The 19,505-nt window shown below is 38.7% G+C and overlaps 1 protein-coding gene across 1 annotated transcript; it reads left to right on the top strand.

Moving 5' to 3' along the window:
* Positions 1-7,004: 7,004 nt before the first annotated feature.
* On the top strand, positions 7,005-18,137 carry LECT2 (leukocyte cell derived chemotaxin 2). Its single transcript, XM_027076633.2, has 4 exons — positions 7,005-7,262; positions 8,780-8,876; positions 10,786-10,931; positions 17,850-18,137. The coding sequence occupies exons 1-4, from the start codon at positions 7,217-7,219 to the stop codon at positions 18,014-18,016; spliced, it is 456 nt and encodes a 151-aa protein (XP_026932434.1). The 5' UTR covers positions 7,005-7,216; the 3' UTR covers positions 18,017-18,137.
* Positions 18,138-19,505: the final 1,368 nt, after the last annotated feature.

The raw sequence follows: 19,505 nt of genomic DNA, 5'->3' as shown, positions 1-19,505 counted from the left end.
AGGAATCCATCAAAAAAACGAAAACTCTTAGAGCTAATAAATTAATTTGGCAAAATTGTACGACAGAAGATATATATACAAAAAGCAGTTGCATTTCCATGCACTAGGAAGGAAAAATATGAGAATGCAATTAAGAAAACAATTCCATTTGGGGCACCTGGGTGGCTCAGGCAGTTGAGCATATGACTTCGGCTCAGGCCATAATCTCACGGTTGGTGAGTTCGAGCCCCACATAGAGCTCTGTGCTGACAGCTCAGAGTCTGGAGCCTGCTTCAGATTCGGTGTCTCTCCCTCTCTCTGTGCCTCCTCCACTCGCACTCTGTCTCTCTCTGTCTCTCAAAAATGAATAAACATTTTTAAAAAAGTTAAAAAAAATTCCATTTGTAAGAGCAGCAAAAACCATAAAATACTTAGTAATACATTTAACAAATGAAGTGTAAGATGTACACCTTGAAAACTACAAAACTCACTGAAATAAATTAAAGAGGACCTAAATAAATGTTCAAAACTTGGGGAGGGGAGCCTGGGTGGCTCAGTCGGTTGAGTGTCTGACTTCGGCTCAGGTCATGATCTCAGGGTCTGTGAGTTCAAGCCCCTCATCGGGCTCTGCTCTGACAGCTCAGAGCCTGGAGCCTGCTTCAGATTCTTTGTCTCCCTCTTTCTACCCTTCCCCCACTCAGGCTCTGTCTCTCTCCCTGTCTTAAAAATAAATAAACATTTAAGAAATTAAAAAAAAAAACTTGGGGGGTTAAGATCATTAAGATGACAATACTTCCCAGACAGATCTACAGATTCAACTCAATCTCTATCAAAATTTCAGCCACCTGTCAGTCTTTTTCCAGAAACTGACGAGCTGATTGTAAAATTCATATGAAAATACAAAGAATCCAGAATAACCAAAACAATTTTTGAAAATAAAAAGTTGGAAGACTCATACTTCCTGATTTCAAAATTTACTAGAAAGCATAGTCAAGTCTGTGCATTATTGGCATGGGGCAGACATATAGATCAATGAAACAGAATCAAGAGTACAGAATTCCAACAAGGGTACAGAAAATAAAATTACATGAGGGGTTCCTGGATAGCTCAGTCAGTTAAATGTCCCATTTCAGCACAGGTCATGATCTCACAGTTTGTGGATTCGAGCCTTGCACCAGGCTCTGTGCTGACAGTTCAGAGCCCCTGAGGCTTCCTTCAGATTCTGTGTCTCCCTCTTTCTCTGCCTCTCTCCCACTTGTGTTCTGTGTCTATCAAAAATGAATAAACGTTAAAAAACTTTTTTAATAAAACAAAATAAAATAAATAAAAATAAATAAAACAAAATTACAGGAGGGAAATGATATGTCTTTTTAACAAACGGTGCTAGAAAAACCAGATAGCTACATACAAAAAGATAAATTTGGAACCCCTACTTCACACCATATATAAAAATTAACTCAAGATGAATCAAAGACCTAAATGTAAAATTTAACACTCTTAGAATAAAATAAAGGCATAAATCTTCATGACCTTGGATCAGAAAATGATTTTTTAGATATGACACCTGCAACACCAGCAGCCAAAGGAAAAAAAATACAGTAAACTTCACTAAAATTAAAAACTTCTGACCGTCAAAAAACACCATCAAGAAAGTGAAAAGACAACACATATGGTGAAACCAAATATTTGGAAATCATGTATCTGACAAAGACTAGTACCTAGAAGATAAAAAATAACTCTTACAACTCAACAATAAAAGGTTAAATGACTCAACTGAAAACTTGGCAAAAGATTTAAATAAGACATTTCTCCAAGGAAGATATACAAATGGGCAATAAGCACACGTAAAGGTGTTCAACCTCACTGGTTATGAAATTCAAATCCAAACCACAATTAGATACCACTTTATATCCCCTAGAATAGCTATAATTAAAAAGAGAGATAATAAGGGGCACCTGGGTGGCTCAGTCAGTTGAGCAACCAACTTCATGTCAGGTCATGACCTCATGGGCCCCTCGGGCTCTGTGCTGACAGCTCAGAGCCTGGAGCCTGCTTCAGATTCTGTGTCTCCTTCTCTCTCTGCCCCTCCCCCACTTGCACTCTGTCTCTCTCTCAAAAATAAACATTAAAAAAACAAAAACAGATAATAACAAGCATTGGTAAAGACATGGAGAAGATGGAACTTTCATGCATTGTTGGTGCAAATGTAAACTGATGCACCTGCTTTGGATAACAGGTTAACAGTTCCTCAAAAAGTTAAACACACAGCAATTCCACTCCTAGGGACAGACCCAAGGGAACTGAAGACACATGGCCACACAAAAGCTTGTAGCTGATTGTTTATAACAGCATTATTCATAATAGCCAAAAGTGGAGACCTTCCAAATATCCATCAACTACACAATGAGTATGTTCATGCACTGGACTATTATCCAATCATAAAAAGGAATAAAGTTCTGATACATATTACAACATGGATGAACCCTGAACACATTATGTTAAGTGAAAGAAACCAGACAGGAAAGGCCACATATTGAAGGATTTCATTTATATGAAATTTCCAGAATAGGCAAATTCAAAAAGAGGAAAAGTAGATCAACAGGTGCCAGGAGCTGGGGATAGTAGGAATGGGGAGTGGTTACTAACGTGTATGGTTTTTCATTTGGGGGTGACAAAAGTTCTGGTAATATTTGTGTGATTTTGTAAACAGACTAAAAAAGGGTTTTATTTAATTTAAAATAAATTTTACAAAATTTAAAAGGGTAAATTTTATAATATATAAATTAAATATTAATTTAAAAAAGATTTAATATGTCAGCAGATATTAAAAAAAACACACTTACTATAGTAAATAAATAATGGTTATTCCTCTTCCTCTCACCCCACTCCCAAATCCTAAAAAAAACAGATATCAAGTGTCACTGCTTTTGTGTTACCTGGCCTACATCCAGGTACTCCCAGTTGAAAAACATGGGCTTAGGGTGCCAGAAAGGGAATCAAAGAGACAGAGGTTCATGGGTGCATTTGGTGTCACTCAAGAGGGACATGTTTTCTAGTCCATTTAATCAAGAGGAAAAAATTTAAAAGATTCCACATAGTTGGTTGGAAAAGCCCTTAAAATTCTTTATCTCTTATTGTTCTCATTCCAAATTGATCAAACCACTTCTCCAAGGGCTCCAACATCAAGAAGGGAGTACAACCCCTCAGAAAAGAGGAATCACCTCCAATGAAAGTCATACCTACTTATCTATCTACCTCTGTGTTCATTTATCTTCCAGTAACTTGATGAATTTGAGTCACTCACCCTGCCTGTGTCTGAGTCTGGGACACTGAAAAAAATACAATTACAAATAAAAAATAAATAAATAAAGTAAAATAAAATAAAATAAAATAAATAAGAGCAGACTCTGGATTAAGATAAATTTACCTCAATCAAGAATGACAAGTAGATTTTATTTTATTTTTATTTGTAATTTTTTTAATGTTTATTTTTGAGAGAGAGCGCGTACATGAGCACGTGAGCGGGGGAGGGGTGAAGAGAGAGGGAGACACAGAATCTGAAGCAGGCTCCAGGCTCTGAGCTGTCACCACGGAGCCCAAGGAGGGCTTGAACTCACGAACTGTGAAATTATGACCTGTGCCAAAGTTGGACGCATAACCGACTGAGCCACCCAGGCGCCCTGAGAAGTAAATGTTAAGATGCTTTCCCAGTTGGGAAAGACTCTGTGAGGAGCAAGATCATGAGGACACATCTGAGTAGAGTTTGACAGATGACCGTGCTTGATAAGTAATGTCTGCCTTGGATGTAGGCAGGAAAGTAATGGTACCTGCACTTCACAGTTGCCACTCTGACACAGATAATGTTCCCTCAGTAGCCTCTAGTCAGCAAACCTCCTGGCCACATCCCTCTAACCTTGAAATACTGTGTTAGACATGACACAAAGTTGTGTTGTATGTCTACATTTCATAAAAAGAGCTTTCCCTTTTCAGTAGTTTACAACTTAATTTAAAGCAAATAAAATCCAGGGCGCCTGGGGGGCTCAGTCAGTTGAGCGTCCGACCTCCGCTCAGGTCATGATCTCGTGGTCTGTGAGTTCGAGCCCCGCGTTGGGCTCTGTGCTGACAGCTCAGAGCCTGGAGCCTGCTTCAGATTCTGTGTCTCCCTCTCTCTCTGCCCCTCCCTCGCTTATGCTCTCTCTGTCAAGAATAAATAAAACATTAAAAAAAAAAGCAAATAAAATCTAATGCTGGTTTTAGGAATCACAACCTGTCCCCTCCCCCCCACCCCCATTATCCTGTGAGTAAAAAAGTAAATGGCTTATTAGAAAATGCTTCAAGTTCCTGTTTTCTAGGATAAGTCAACTGCCCCATACATTGGAAAACTTAGGAATGATTCTCCATATTAAAATTATTTTGGGGGGATCCTGGGTGGCTCAGTTGGTTAAGTGTTCAACTTTGGCTCAGGTCATGATCACGTGGTTTGTGAGTCTGAGCCCCAAGTCAGGCTCTGTGCTAACACTTCAGAGCTTGGAGCCTGCTTCAGATTCTGTGTCTCCGTCTCTTTCTGCCCCTCTTCCACTCTCATATGCACACTCTCTCTCTCTCAAAAATAAACATTAAAAGTAAATTTAAAAAGAAAAAGGAATAAAATAAACACATAAATAAAAATAAAATGATTTTTGTAATCAAACCCCTCCCCTTTGCTAACTGCACTTCCCAAAGCTGTGGTGACTAATGTGTCATACTTGCAATTGTTACCGTTGTCTGTCCGCACAGAGGATTTGTGGGGGGTGGCAGGAGTGAGGGAAAGGGGGTGGAAGAAGGTAGAATGGATTTAAATGTTCATTCGGCATTCTTAAATCAGAGATGGAAAGTGACACACAAGGCCTCATCATGAGGCTAAGGCTCTACTGGCCACAACTTGTATTTAATGCCTTCTTCATTCTTATCATGACTAGGACAGACTTTAGCAGAGCAGTTTTGGACTAATTTCAGATTTCTGAAGGCATTTGTTTAATAAATCGGTAGCTTAACACAGCATGCTATTTCTAGGTAGGTTCATTTTAGTGAAACACAGAAGGAAGGAGCCAGTGCGTTTGGTCAGGTACCCAGGCCAACAACCCTTTGCAAAGCACGCCAGCCTCCTCTCTTTCACAAAGGCCTCCAAACTGCAGATCAAATCAAAGATCAAAGCTACCAAAGAAATTATATCTTCACCTTCTAGCCCACTATTCCCACAGTTAAGGAAAACCAAAAAGGTTTCATGTAAATTGTTCCCAAATGGAAGCACTCAGACATACCCAAAACTTCAACTCTTCTGTGATTTAGTGTTCTGTAATACAGCTACTTCTTAAAAATCAATTAAGAAACTATTAACAAAAGGATACAATAGCCCTGAGAGAAGAAAATCAAGTGCTTTCTTTGGCTAATCAGAGAAGAACATACGATTCAGTGGTTTTTATCATAAGCAATTTGTTCATTGGCTCCTGGAATACAGCCAACCCTCTCACTCTGGAATTGAACTACCCATCTCAGAGGAAGCAGGAGACAGGTACAGAGAAGCCAGGGCAAGAGGAAGAAACAATCTGAGTCTTGCAATTGCATGAGCTCTCATGTAATTGTACCTCAAACTCTTCTAACTAGACGGGAGAATGATGCGGTGAAAGAGGCAAGTAACTTTTAGTTAATCTCAGTGCCGGAAGTAGACTTTAGCACCACTGCCCTCAAAGCTAAATTATAGCCAGTTTGAATTTCTCCTCCTCCTCCAGGTTCCCTCTGGCTTTGGTGAAAGTGCTAAGAAAAGTAAAACAGTCAAAGCATGGGGGAGAAATGAGAGGTCAATTTAATGCTGATAGTTGAGCTTGTCTTGCAAAAGTTAAATGCCCTTCAGTAACTGTAGCCCAACAAGTCACCTTACTTCCACACACATTTCCTTAGGAGGAAGTAGAGCTCAGAGAAGATAAAGGTCTTATGCAAAACTGTGAATAGGTCAGAGTTTCTCATCAAAAGATCTCTAGCACGCGGCAACCACCTCAACACTCCTTACAGTCACGGACGACACACAAGAGAACAGTGACAGTGCCTCCTACCACTTCAAAACGGGCATTGGCCAGCCTTTCAAACAACTGTTGGGTTAGCTAGCTTATATTTGCTTCAACTCCTGTACTATTTCTTTGAACACCATGGCGTTTACTCTGTTCAATAATTGTGAGAGCTGATGATTTTCTACTATAAATTAAGGGGTATGCTAGGCTGGCTTCAGTTAGGGTGGCTTGGCTACGGTGACTCTGTTCCACAGGACTTTTACTCTCTTCCTGGGGCCAGCAGGTTTGTCTGGGAAGGCTCTCTGCACGGCCAAGGCAGAACACAAGAAGGCGAAAGACATGACACCCCGTAGGGCTCAGGCTGTACTCACGAACTGTCACTTGTGTCTCCTTTGATCGGTCACAGCATGTCATACAGCTGAAACACATACCAAAGGTTTGAAAGGCCTTCTGCCTCCTCAGAGTCATGGGAAGGGTGTGGATTCAGGGAAGGGTAAAAAGAACTGGGGCCACAATCTCAGTCTCCCACAGCTACTGACAAATTATTTAAAGGGGGATGTTTCTGTAGAAAATCCCAAGGCCTCATATAATATTAAGCATAACAAGAAAGAGATGTTAATACACAGAAATAGTGTCTATTTGTTGAAAAATATAGAAAAGCACAGAGATTCATATAACAAATAGCCATGTATCTACCTCTAATAATTAACAAATACTTTCACATGTTTCCCTCTCACATTTTTACTAAGTATTTTAGAGTTTAAGCACTCTGTATACCCCTCCACAATTCTATTTCCCTCCTTCCTGAGAGGTACCTATTATCTTAAAATTAATCTGTGCATATTTTTGTATTTTTCCTATGTACACAGCCATTCATGAAGTTGCAGCCCAGAAGACAGTCAGCTACCTTATCACTTTCTGTTAATGTTTAGTCAGCATTTCCAATAAAATTAACTCCTTCTTCAGATCAAACACTTTTACATAGGCCCTACATGTGAACCAAATAGCTACCCAGGGAATATTTGACTTTGACTTGCTTCATTCTTGTTTTTCTGTGTGTCTCACAGTAAACGAAAGACGGGAATGATGCAGAATTCCAAGGCTACATAATTCAACCTTGGCTATTCCTCAAAGAGTGTGGGGGCAATTCCAATTATCAGAGAAAGAAACATCACAAGGAAAGCAAAAGCCAAATGTTTTCCACAGAAGTCCTCCTTTTTGCTGTCTTCATTTCGACTGGTAAGTGCAAAAAACAATTTTAGAATCTTGGCTAATTTTAAAAAATGGATTTCAGTAATAGATTCAAAAGTCAGGAATATCACAACCACAAGAGAAATGTGTGTGTTTGACTACGGAAAATGGACTAGGAAGAATACAGGGGAAAGGGGGACTTCTCCTGACTTCCACCTGAATGCTGTCCTTCTTGAACAAGGGAATCATAAAAGTGGAATAGAGGACTTTAAGAAAAGTCTATTAATCTTGGCCTAGGATTTAATTGGAACATAACTAGAAAATAAGAAGTTTGTATAAGAATTTGATTTGGAGAATTCCTTATGCAGCGACTGGCGTGGATTATGGCAAAGGGAACTCTCGCTCCCTTAACCACCACAGCAGGAGAGGAAAAATGAATACGCTAATAAATCACCTAATATCTGCCTCAATTCCCCAGGATAAATACTAGTTGCCAAAGTGATGGTATTGTATCTCGATCAAGATGTTGACTTGAAGTTTGGCTCAAAGGTATAAGACATTTGAAGCCCATCTTCTAAAAAATATATTAAAGGATATACTTAAACAGCCATATAAACTTAAATAGCCACATTCTGTTGTTCCTCTCACAGCACATATATTAATGAATAGTAAAATATCTTTGACGAAAATCAACAATCAAATTAGCTGGTTCTTGCTTTTGCTTCTGTTTTGTTAGTTTATTCTGAAGTGAAAGGATGAGTTGGCTAACTGCATCTCTCTGTGAACGTTAACATTGGAAATCTGGGAAATTTAATTCAATTGAGCATTTATCTCAATTTAGCATATACTAAAGAGAAGATGCACCTAAAACAAGTGTGCACAAAATACACTGAGAGAGCCAGCCCTTCCTCCATGTTTTACTACTTCACAATTTTTCATATATTTCTACTCCCTTCCCTTGTCTTCTCCCTCCACTCTAGGCTAAATTGGTCCGACATGTTCTTATTTCTAAGAATCTCCCTCTTCCATGTTTGCAGACAAAAAAGAGATCTATTTAGTTCAGAGTCTGCTTTGCTAGTTCAGAGTTTGCTTCTTCAATTCAAACATTTTCTTGGATTTGATTTTTAGGACTAATGATAAAGGAACATCTCAAAGTTACTTTAGAATCTCTTGAATTATTTCTTGGCACCATGCTGTTTGATTATTTTTGCTTAACCTAAACACAGCGGTCCCAAGTAATAAGCAAAGAAAGTTTGAGAATCATAACTTAGGGCATTTATTAGTTGATAATCTGAAACAAACCGTAATGATGGAGATTAATGCTTATAAATAAACACATTTACAAATACGGTGTATGTCATAAGACAGAATTTTATGGTAAAGGAAAAAGCGAACTTTACACCCGAATCGGGAATTAAAGGAACACCTGCCCATAAAATATAGAAAGTTAGAGAAAAACTATAGTGAAAACAGAAGCGTTGAAGCTACCGGAAGACTGACAAGGTAAAAAGAGACTGGAAATATGTGAGGCCAGGAAATCTGCTTGTCATGTTTCTCTTTTTTAGCTCTGGCTGGACCATGGGCTAATATCTGTGCTGGCAAGTCTTCCAATGAGATCAGGACATGTGACAGCCATGGCTGTGGCCAGTATACTGCTCAAAGGTATGGGGCTCCACAAATAACCATAAATTCTTTTGGTTCTTAACCTCTTTGCTTAGTGTCCTTGCCTCAAACGCTCATGGTCATTTCCCTTTAACAGCAGGACACAGCGATGAAACCAGCTGGACTACTATCTTTAGAGCAACTTCCGAGACCTCTGTTTCAAGGATAGCCTCTGAATTGGGGATAAAGCATGTAATAAAGAGAAAGGGGAAAAAATGCATGTTTTCCTTCTCAGTGTTACCCACCTGGTTTTTCCAAGGTGAAAATCAACATTACTATCACATTTTATTCAAGAGGGACTTGAACTGAGGTATGAAGGGTTAAGGCACCTGTCCACCACAGCTGGAGGTGGGAAAAGCTGCATAAGGATTCACGCTTTTGGTTCCTCTTCCCATCACACCATGATGTCACTGACCCAGGATGTGGGAGTTCAACATTAGAGGCTGGCCCTCGACAGGCCATTTCTTCTAAACAATAAGGGACACAGTTGTGAATTTTCAGTAATGCACAGCACCACCTTAGGGGTGCCACTCTCTGATGAAATAGCCATGTGTCCAACTGCATCATCGATCTCCATCCTAATTATAGTGGAGCTCTCACTTGAACAAATGCTACTTACAAAGCAACCTCAAATACCTGGAGCAGCAGGGTTGAGATGGGAAATATGGAAAAATGGCCGCGTAATTGCCAGAATTAAGACTTAATTTGTTCATACCCGAAAGTGTGTATGCACTTGACTTCTACAATAATTTACTGGTTCTTCACTTGGAATCCCGCTCAGTGTTGCTTTATACACAATTCTAACAATCCTCACAAATTGGATTTTTCAGGTGTTAGCCTATTAGAAGGGGCAGGGGGCTGGAAAGAGTGAATGTAAACAACAGTGAGGATTTTCAGAGACAACTTAAAGAAATCTCACAATCTGGGATCATTTTGTGTTTATTCTTGACCCACTTTAATAAACTCAGGAGGTATCACTCACTGTATTAAAATACCATATACAAAAAATGTTGTTTATGACAACTTCTGGTCACTGAGACAAAAATAAGATGAGGGTGACATATGATTCTTTTATGATAGGTTCCCATAAAGAGATAACTCTTTTACAACTGGTCTTGAAGGGGGTCAAGATTCATGTATCTATAAAATTTACTTACATATGGGGGCACCTGGGTGGCTCAGTCGGTTAAGCGTCTGACTTCAGCTCAGGTCATGATCTCGCGGTTTGTGAGTTCGAGCCCCGAGTCGGGCTCTGTGCTGACAGCTCGGAGCCTGGAGCCTGCTTCAGATTTGTGTCTTCCTCTCTCTTTGCCCCTCCCATGCTCATGCTCTGTCTCTCTCTGTCTCTCAATAATAAACAGACGTTAAAAAAATCTTTTAAACATTTACTTACATATGGAACCCTGGGTGGCTCAGTCAGGTAACTGTCTGACTCTTGATTTTGGCTCAGGTCATGATCTCACGGTTCAAGGGATCAAGTCCTGCATCAGGCTCTGTACTGACAGCAGGGAGCCTGCTTGGGATTCTCTCTCCCCCTCTCTCTGCCCCTCCCCTGCGCTCTCTTTCTCAAAATAAATAAACTTCAAAAGAATAAATACGTTTTAAAAATTTACTTAGATTGTCTCATTTCCTCAAAATGCCATATAATAATAGCTAATGAATTCTTAAAGGCTCTCCATATACCAAATACTATCCTAAAGACTTTAATCTTTACAATATGGTTATTACTACCTGCAGGAAGGGAGGTTAAAATTGTGCTAAAAAGAGGAAACCTGGGACCTCCCAATATGGTGTAGCAGTTTCAGGGTTTGATATCCTAGTCTGGGAACAGTGGGCTAACACCATGTTTCTGGGCAATAAAGTTCCTAGGACAGTTTCCTCAGTCTGTTCATTCTTATTTACATTTTAGAAATCATAGGCCTCACCAGGGTGTGGACGTCTTGTGCTCTGATGGATCGACTGTGTATGCGCCTTTCACCGGAACGATTTTAGGCCAGGAGAAACCTTATAAGAACAAAAATGCCATTAATAATGGAGTTCGGATATCTGGAAGAGGTGAGAGGTGCTGTCTATACCTGGGGCACATGCTGGAAATGTTTGATGCTTATTTATTTAATGCACATGCCATATGCCGAAGTGTCATACATCCTTCAAAATAGTAACATCTAGAATACAAAGGCCATAGGGTACCAAACTAAAACAGCTAGATGCATTTTCAAATACGTTCCACCTCTTCCTCTGAAATCATTTTCTTTATGCACACACTCTACCTAACCCCACAGCTGACTGAAGGGCTTTCTTCTTGTGGCCCATGTGGTTTTGCCTAATAGTCTACAAACAAGATCACTTTCAACAGTATCTACTATAATAAATAAATACTTTCATTCATCAAAATCCTACAATTCAAAGATGTTGGCATTCCTGCAAAAGTTGGCTGGAAAATATTTTCAAAGGCTTCTATGTTCTAGGTTAAGCTGGGTCACCCAGTACTCCAGGTATTGGGCTTACTGTTTAATTGTGTGTGTCGTTCTAGTTCCTTCATTCTCATCGATGTAGAGGGCTTGATTCTATGCATAGATCTTCATCTACGTAATCATTCTTCTCTAAGTGGACATCTGGGTAGTATCGAGTTTCAGGCAATTATGAAAATTCCATGAACTTTCCTGCATGTGTCTTTTAATGAACACTAATGTGCATTCCTGTCAGAAACGGGCCCTGAAGACACTCCCCTCACCACGATAAGAAACACTTTGTGAGGGAGCTCACATCCTCAAGGGCTCTATGGTGGTTATTCTCTATAGGACCCAAATGACAAGAGAAACCGCTGCCACTGGATGGAGTCCACTTAGTAAGCAAGGCCAAGGTTGGCATGGTTACCTAACAGGCTGCAGAGCTGAAGAGGCCATCAGATTCATCTGAAGGACAGAGATCTGTGGCATTGTCTAGTTAATCATGGTGACCCAAGAAGTGAACAAACGGGCAGCCTACTAAAGCCTGATTTGATTTGTATAAATGGAAACACTCTAGGTCTGATGAACAAAGTCGTGACTTTAATCATCACCATACTGGGTCACAAAACTGCCTCCCACCCCCAGATTTGCACCAGTTCACAAGCCCAGGGCCCCTTGAAAGAAACCAAGGCTGAGCCCCTTTGAGGAAGGGCTCCATCACACAGCCTAAAATTTTTTATTTTTATTTTTATTTATTTATTTATTTAGTTTTCAATATATGAAATTTACTGTCCAATTGGTTTCCATACAACACCCAGTGCTCATCCCAAAAGGTGCCCTCCTCAATACCCATCACCCACCCTCCCCTCCCTCCCACCTCCCACCAACCCTCAGTTTGTTCTCAGTTTTTAAGAGTCTCTTATGCTTTGGCTCTCTCCCACCCTAACCTCTTTTTTTTTTTTTTTCCTTCCCCTCCTCCATGGGTTTCTGTTAAGTTTCTCAGGATCCACGTAAGAGTGAAACCATATGGTATCTGTCTTTCTCTGTATGGCTTATTTCACTTAGCATCACACTCTCCAGTTCCATCCACGTTGCTACAAAGGGCCATATTTCGTTCTTTCTCATTGCCACGTAGTACTCCATTGTGTATATAAACCACAATTTCTTTATCCATTCATCAGTTGATGGACATTTAGGCTCTTTCCATAATTTGGCTATTGTTGAGAGTGCTGCTATAAACATTGGGGTACAAGTGCCCCTAGGCATCAGTACTCCTGTATCCCTTGGGTAAATTCCTAGCAGTGCTATTGCTGGGTCATAGGGTAGGTCTATTTTTAATTTTCTGAGGAACCTCCACACTGCTTTCCAGAGTGGCTGCACCAATTTGCATTCCCACCAACAGTGCAAGAGGGTTCCTGTTTCTCCACATCCTCGCCAGCATCTATAGTCTCCTGATTTGTTCATTTTGGCCACTCTGACTGGCGTGAGGTGATATCTGAGTGTGGTTTTGATTTGTATTTCCCTGATAAGGAGCGACGTTGAGCATCTTTTCATGTGCCTGTTGGCCATCCGGATGTCTTCTTTAGAGAAGTGTCTATTCATGTCTTCTGCCCATTTCTTCACTGGGTTATTTGTTTTTCGGGTGTGGAGTTTGGTGAGCTCTTTACAGATTTTGGATACTAGCCCTTTGTCAGATATGTCATTGGCAAATATCTTTTCCCATTCCGTTGGTTGCCTTTTAGTTTTGTTGGTTGTTTCCTTTGCTGTGCAGAAGCTTTTTATCTTCATAAGGTCCCAGTAATTCATTTTTGCTTTTAATTCCCTTGCCTTTGGGGATGTGTCGAGTAAGAGATTGCTACGGCTCAGGTCAGAGAGGTCTTTTCCTGCTTTCTCCTCTAGGGTTTTGATGGTTTCCTGTCTCACATTCAGGTCCTTTATCCATTTTGAGTTTATTTTTGTGAATGGTGTGAGAAAGTGGTCTAGTTTCAACCTTCTGCATGTTGCTGTCCAGTTCTCCCAGCACCATTTGTTAAAGAGACTGTCTCTTTTCCACTGGATGTTCTTACCTGCTTTGTCAAAGATTAGTTCACACAGCCTAAAATTTATACCATAAACCTTACTTCTAGCTGTCCTCAAAGGCAACTGCCACCATTAAGCAGGATGGCTGTACACTGGGGAAGAAGAAAGAATTGCACTTCTCAGAGACTACTGGACACTTGCTCAACAACTGAGACTTAATTCTTGGACACCCGAAAGGCCAATGTGGTCAATCAGTCAGAATAGAGGCTTCTAGGGTCAGGTGATCAACGTAGATTTTCATGAGGGTCCATCTGACAGTGGTCCCAGTGTGTCCACAAATCCACTCTCTGGTAATTTCCCCCGTTTCAGAATGCATAATTGGAATCAGCACACTCGCTGATGGCAGAATGTTGTACGAGCGGGAGAGCTGGATCACTTGGTACATATGTACCTTCTGCTCTAACAGCTACTGCGTTTCCCAAAGCAGTAGTTCCAATTTACACTCCAACGAGGAGTGTGTAACAGTTCCGGTTGCTCCATACACAATACTTGGTGCTATCTTCCAACTTTCCACTTCAGCAATTCTTTTTTTTTTTAAGTTAATTTATTTATTTTGAGAGAGAGAGAGAGAGAGAGAGAGAGTGCAAGCAGGCAAGGGGCAGAGAGAGGGAGAGAAAGAATCCCAAGCAGGCTCCACACGGTCAGTGCAGAGCCCAACACGAGGCTCAAACTCATGAGTCATGAGATCATGACCTGAGTCAAGATCAAGAGTTGAACACTTAACTGACTGAGCCACCCAAGTGCACCCCCCCCATTTCAGCCATTGTGATGAGTATATAGTGGCATCTCATCGGCTTTATTTATTTTTATTTAGATCCAAGTTAATTAACATATAGTGTAGTATTGGTTTCAGGAGTAGAATTCAGTGACTCATCACTTACATAAAACACTCAGTGCTCATCACAAGTACCGTCTTTAATACCCATCACCTATTTAGCCCAACCCCCACCCACCTCCTTCCATCAACCCTGTTTGTTCTTTATAGTTAAGAGCTTCTTATGGTTTGCCTCCGTTTTTATCTTTACTTTTCCTTCCCTTCCCCTATATTCACCTGTTTTAGTTCTTAAATTCCACATATAAGTGAAATCATATGGTATTTGTCTTTCTCTGATGGACTTATTTAGCTTAGCATAATACACTCTAGTTCCATCCATATTATTGCAAATGGCAAGATTTCATTGTTTCTGATGACTGAATATTCCATTATATATATACATTATATATATACATCTTCTTAATCCATTCATCAGTCAATAGACATTTGTACTCTTTCAATAGTTTAACTGTTCTTAATAGCATTGTTATGAACATTGGGGTGCATGTGCCTCTTTGAATCTGCATTTTTGTATCCTTTGGATAAATAAATACCTAGTAGTGCAACTGCTGGGTCATAGGGTAGTCCTACTTTTAATTTTTTGAGGAACCTCCATTCTGTTTTCCAGAGTGGCTACTCCAGTTTGCATTCCCATCAACAGTGCAAAGGGTTCCCCTTTCTCCACATCCTCTTCAACATGTTGTTTCCTGAGTTGTTAATTTTAGCTATTCTGACAGGTATGAGGAAGTACTTCCTTGTGGTTTTGTTTTTTATTTCCTTGATGATGAGTGTTGTTGACCATATTTTTCACAAGTCTGTTAGCCATCTAATTTCTTTGGAAAAGTGTCTATTCATGTCCTCCACCCATTTCTTCACTGGATTGTTTTTGGGTTTTGAATTTGAGAAGTTCTTTATAGATTTTGGATATTAACCCTTTACCTGACATGTCATTATTGGCTTTAACTTACATTTTCCTGGTGGCTAATGCAACGGAGCACCTTTTTGTATTTATTGATAGCATGGATATTATCTTTTGTGAGGTGCCTATTCAATTATTTCTCCCTGTGTTTTCTGCATTTTTCTTATTGGCACGTAGGAGCTTTTTGTATATTGTAGATGAGTCGTCTGTCAGATCTATGTATTGTAAATATCTTCTCCCACTTCATGGGTTACCTTTACACTTTATTTTTGCTGTCTTTTAATAAACAAAAATTCTTATTTTTCTTTTAGTCCAATTTGGTAGTATTTTCCTTTATTGATAACATGTTTTTACCTGTTTAAGACACATTTGCCCATCATAAAGTCATAAAGGTATTTTTTTCTTCTGTTTTATTGCTTCATCTTTCATATTTAGATTTATAATCCACTTGGAATTGGGTTCTGTGTAAGGAATGAGATAGGGATCAACATCTTTTTTTCTCACATTACTTTCTGACTCAGTACCATTAAGCTGAAAAGACTATTTTTTCCCCCTACTCTAATGCAGTATAGTCTTTTGTGGTAAGTCATGGTCTGAATAAACATGGGTTTGTTTCTGATTTTTCTATTGTATTTCATTGGTCAATGTGTCGATCTTACACAAATATCCAACTGTCTTAATTACTGTAGCTTTAAAATACATCTTGGGAGCGCCTGGGTGGCTCAGTTGGTTAAGCGTCCAACTCTTGATTTTGGCTTAGGTCATGGTCTCATGGTTCATGAGATTGAACCCCACGTGGGGCTCTGCACTGACAGTGCAGAGCCTTCTTGGGATTTTCTCTCTCTCTCTGTCCCTACCCCACTTGCACTCCCTCTCTCTAAAAATAAATATTAAAAACCAAAAACACATCTTGATATAACATAAATCTTTCAAATTTATTCTTTCAGATTGCCTTGACAATTCTTCCTTATGTGCATTTCCAAATATATTACAAAATCAGTTTATCAGGGGCATCTAGTTGGCTCAGTCAGTTAAGCTTCTGACTCTTGATCTCAGCTCAATGATCTAGAGTGCTTCATGATCACATGGTTGATGAGTTTGAGCTCTTCATCAGGCTGACAGCCTGGAGCCTGCTTGGGATTCTCTCTCTCCCACTCTCTATGACCCTCTTCCACTTACACACACACACACACACACACACACACACACACACTCTCTCTCTCTCTCTCTCTCTCTCTCAAAATAAACAAAGTTTAAAAAGTACATTAAAAAAAGAATCAGTTTATCAATTTCCACCAAAAATTCTGCTGGGACTTTGGGTTTGCATTGACTACACAGATGAAATCGAGAACTGATATCTTAAAAGTAATGAGTCTTCTAATTAATTAACATGTTATATTCTCCATTTATTTAGTTCTTCCTGTACTGTTATATTAGTTGTCACATTGGCTTGCAGGGTTGAAATTGTGCACATATTGTTTAACATGCATATAAGACACATTATATTGATTTTGTTTAGATCTTCTAAATCAGCAATGTCCACAGAAATACAAGTCACATAGATAATTTAAAATTCTCTAGTTACATTACGAAAGTTAAAAAATAGGTAAAATTAATTTTAATAATATATTTTATTTAATTCAGTGTCTATAATATTATTTTAAAATGCAACATAAAAATTACTAGTATTTTACTTTTGCTGTACTGTCTTCAAAATCCAGCATGCATCTTATACTCAAAGTGCATTTAATTCAGATGAGCTACATTTCAAGTGCAGACTGGCCACTTGTGGCTAGTGGCTACCATGTCAGACAGCACAATTTTGTCTACTTGACTGTTTTCACTGATATGTGTATTAAAATCTTCTAGTGTGTTTCTATTTCTCCCTGTTTCTCCAGTAGTCTCTGCCTTATATAGATGGTTTGTGTTTAGTGTGCAGGTGGTTGTAAATGCTGTATCTTCATTGGATTTAGCATTACAAATTGTCCTCCTTTGTTTTGTTTCAATGCTTTTTGTCCCAAATCCGAATCTCTGATAACAGAATCATAACCCTTGCTTTCCTTATTGTTTCCATTTGCTTGACAAATCTTGATCCAGCCCTTTATTTTTTGCCTTTTTCAACTGTTGTGTTTTACTGTATATAGGATATAATTGGGTTTTGCTTTTTAAGCTAGTAGGAACATTTTTTTAATATATGAGTTAACATTTATAGATATAACTCATATATGTGGTCTCAACATTGTCATATTACATTATGATGATAGTATTACAATAACTCCACCTATCTATTTGGTGGGTCTTTGTCTTTAAAATTATTTTCTTTGGGTATTTAGTAAGAGTTTCAATCTTGTGCCAATTATGTCCACTTTTATTTGTCTTTAAAAGTCTCATCATTTTATAAGAATATGTCTTAGAGTTGAAATTGTTCTGGGTGAGAACAAGAAAATATGTTAATCGTCTCAATTTTCTCAGCTAGCGTTTTTCTGTTATTCCTCAATGTCTTTATTAAATTTTCATATGAATCTGTTTTCCCTTCGGCATCTTGTAATTTTAGTCATTTCTGGTATGATTTTGTCATCTTCCTCAATTTCCTCATTGAGTTCAATCAACTCATTTTTTTTGTCTTTTCTTCCATTTCTGTTATTTTTTGAATTTCTGATTCAAGGCTACTAAAACCCAGATAAAAACTAATTTAATTTCTTTTCTTTTAGGTTTTTGTATAAAAATGTTCCATATTAAGCCAATTAAATATAAAGGTTCCATCAAGAAGGGAGAAAAACTGGGAACTGTATTGCCCTTGCAGAAAGTTCATCCTGGCATACAATCCCATATACATATTGAAAACTGTGACTTGAGTGATCCTACTGCGTATCTCTAAGTAGAAGACAGATGACCAGATCTTCTAAATAGAAAACCATCTTCTTAAGAACGTGGATGCATATCCTACTTTTCAAGAAATTTGTGTCCAAATAAAAACATGATGAGTGCAAAATAGAAAATAGTGTTTTATTTCAACTCATTGCCACTCTGATTTTTGATTGTCAACTAATTTCTGAGGGTTCTCTGATTTTTCTGTTACATATGGGATCTGAGGGGTTCTGTTTGTTTGTTTACATTTCCTTAGTCTTCAATACATAGGATTAACAAACATGACTTCCAGCTATCCAGGCTGCATTTTTGGTACTTCTAAAACTAGCTACCTTTCTGCTTGAAAATAAGAAAAAGGCTGAAGTTATTTTCTTGGTACAAGAAGAGAATGTTGCACAATGCTAGACACACATGCACAAATATTGAGTGAACAAATAAGAGTTAAACTTTAGTTAAGGTATTGAAAAGTTTCAGCAAAGCAATATCCTCAGGTATGTCAAACTGGTCACAGGGTGAGGAGCTTGCATGGATTAAGACAGAGTTTGCTGGTCTGCACAACCACTTCCCCACACTATATCAACAAGATTTTCTAAATCATAAATGATGGCATTCCAAGAAAATATATTAGTAGTCTCAATTTCAGCAAGAGCACATTATAGGAAGCACTGGAATAAGAAAGAGGTCTATCTTAACCTGAAGTATCTCCTGGAACCAAGTCAGTCAGCCTCATCTAGCCATATGCATATCATAGCCACTTATTTCTACACTTTATTTTTTTTTTTAAGTAGGCTTCATGCCCAGCACAGTGTCTAATGTGGGGCTTGAACTCACAACCCTGAGATCACAACCCAAGCTGAGATCAAGAGTCAGATGCTTAACCCACTGAGCCACCCTGGTGCCCCTCTACACATCACTTTAAATCTAGATCATTCTTCCTTAGTTATGTTGACAACAGGTAGGAAGGGGAAAAAAGACCATACAACTATTCAAAGGACCAGAAATAACTGGCTCCCTGGATTTTAGTTAGTGAGAAATGAGTAGGTTGATTTATCATTCTGGAAACTTTTCACGAATTTTTGCTTAAATCCTTTTGGAATTCCAGTGAGAAGATTCCATTCTTACTACAGATGTACTAATGGAAAACGTAATTAACTGAACTTTACTAATGGAGAAGTAGCTGCATTTGTATGCTAGGACATGTACATACAAATGTTCATAATATAACTATTTGTCATGGCAAAACCTGAACAACTCACATCCCCATGGACAGCTGATATGAACAAATGAACTGTGTGATTTAGCACAGAATGGAATAGTGTCTAGAAGTCATAATAAATGAGCCTCGGCTAAACATGACAAAATGGATGAATCACAACAATATAATTTTGAGTAAAAACAAGTACTTAAGGTTACATATAATATGATACTCTTTTTAGAAAGTCAAAATAATTAAAACCAAAACATAATTTTTAGGAACACATACAAGTGTGGTAAGAATA

Source organism: Acinonyx jubatus, chromosome A1 (genome assembly GCF_027475565.1).
Source record: "Acinonyx jubatus isolate Ajub_Pintada_27869175 chromosome A1, VMU_Ajub_asm_v1.0, whole genome shotgun sequence".
In the NCBI taxonomy this organism is placed as follows: Eukaryota; Metazoa; Chordata; class Mammalia; order Carnivora; family Felidae; genus Acinonyx; species Acinonyx jubatus.
This window is presented reverse-complemented; position numbering and strand designations above follow the sequence as displayed.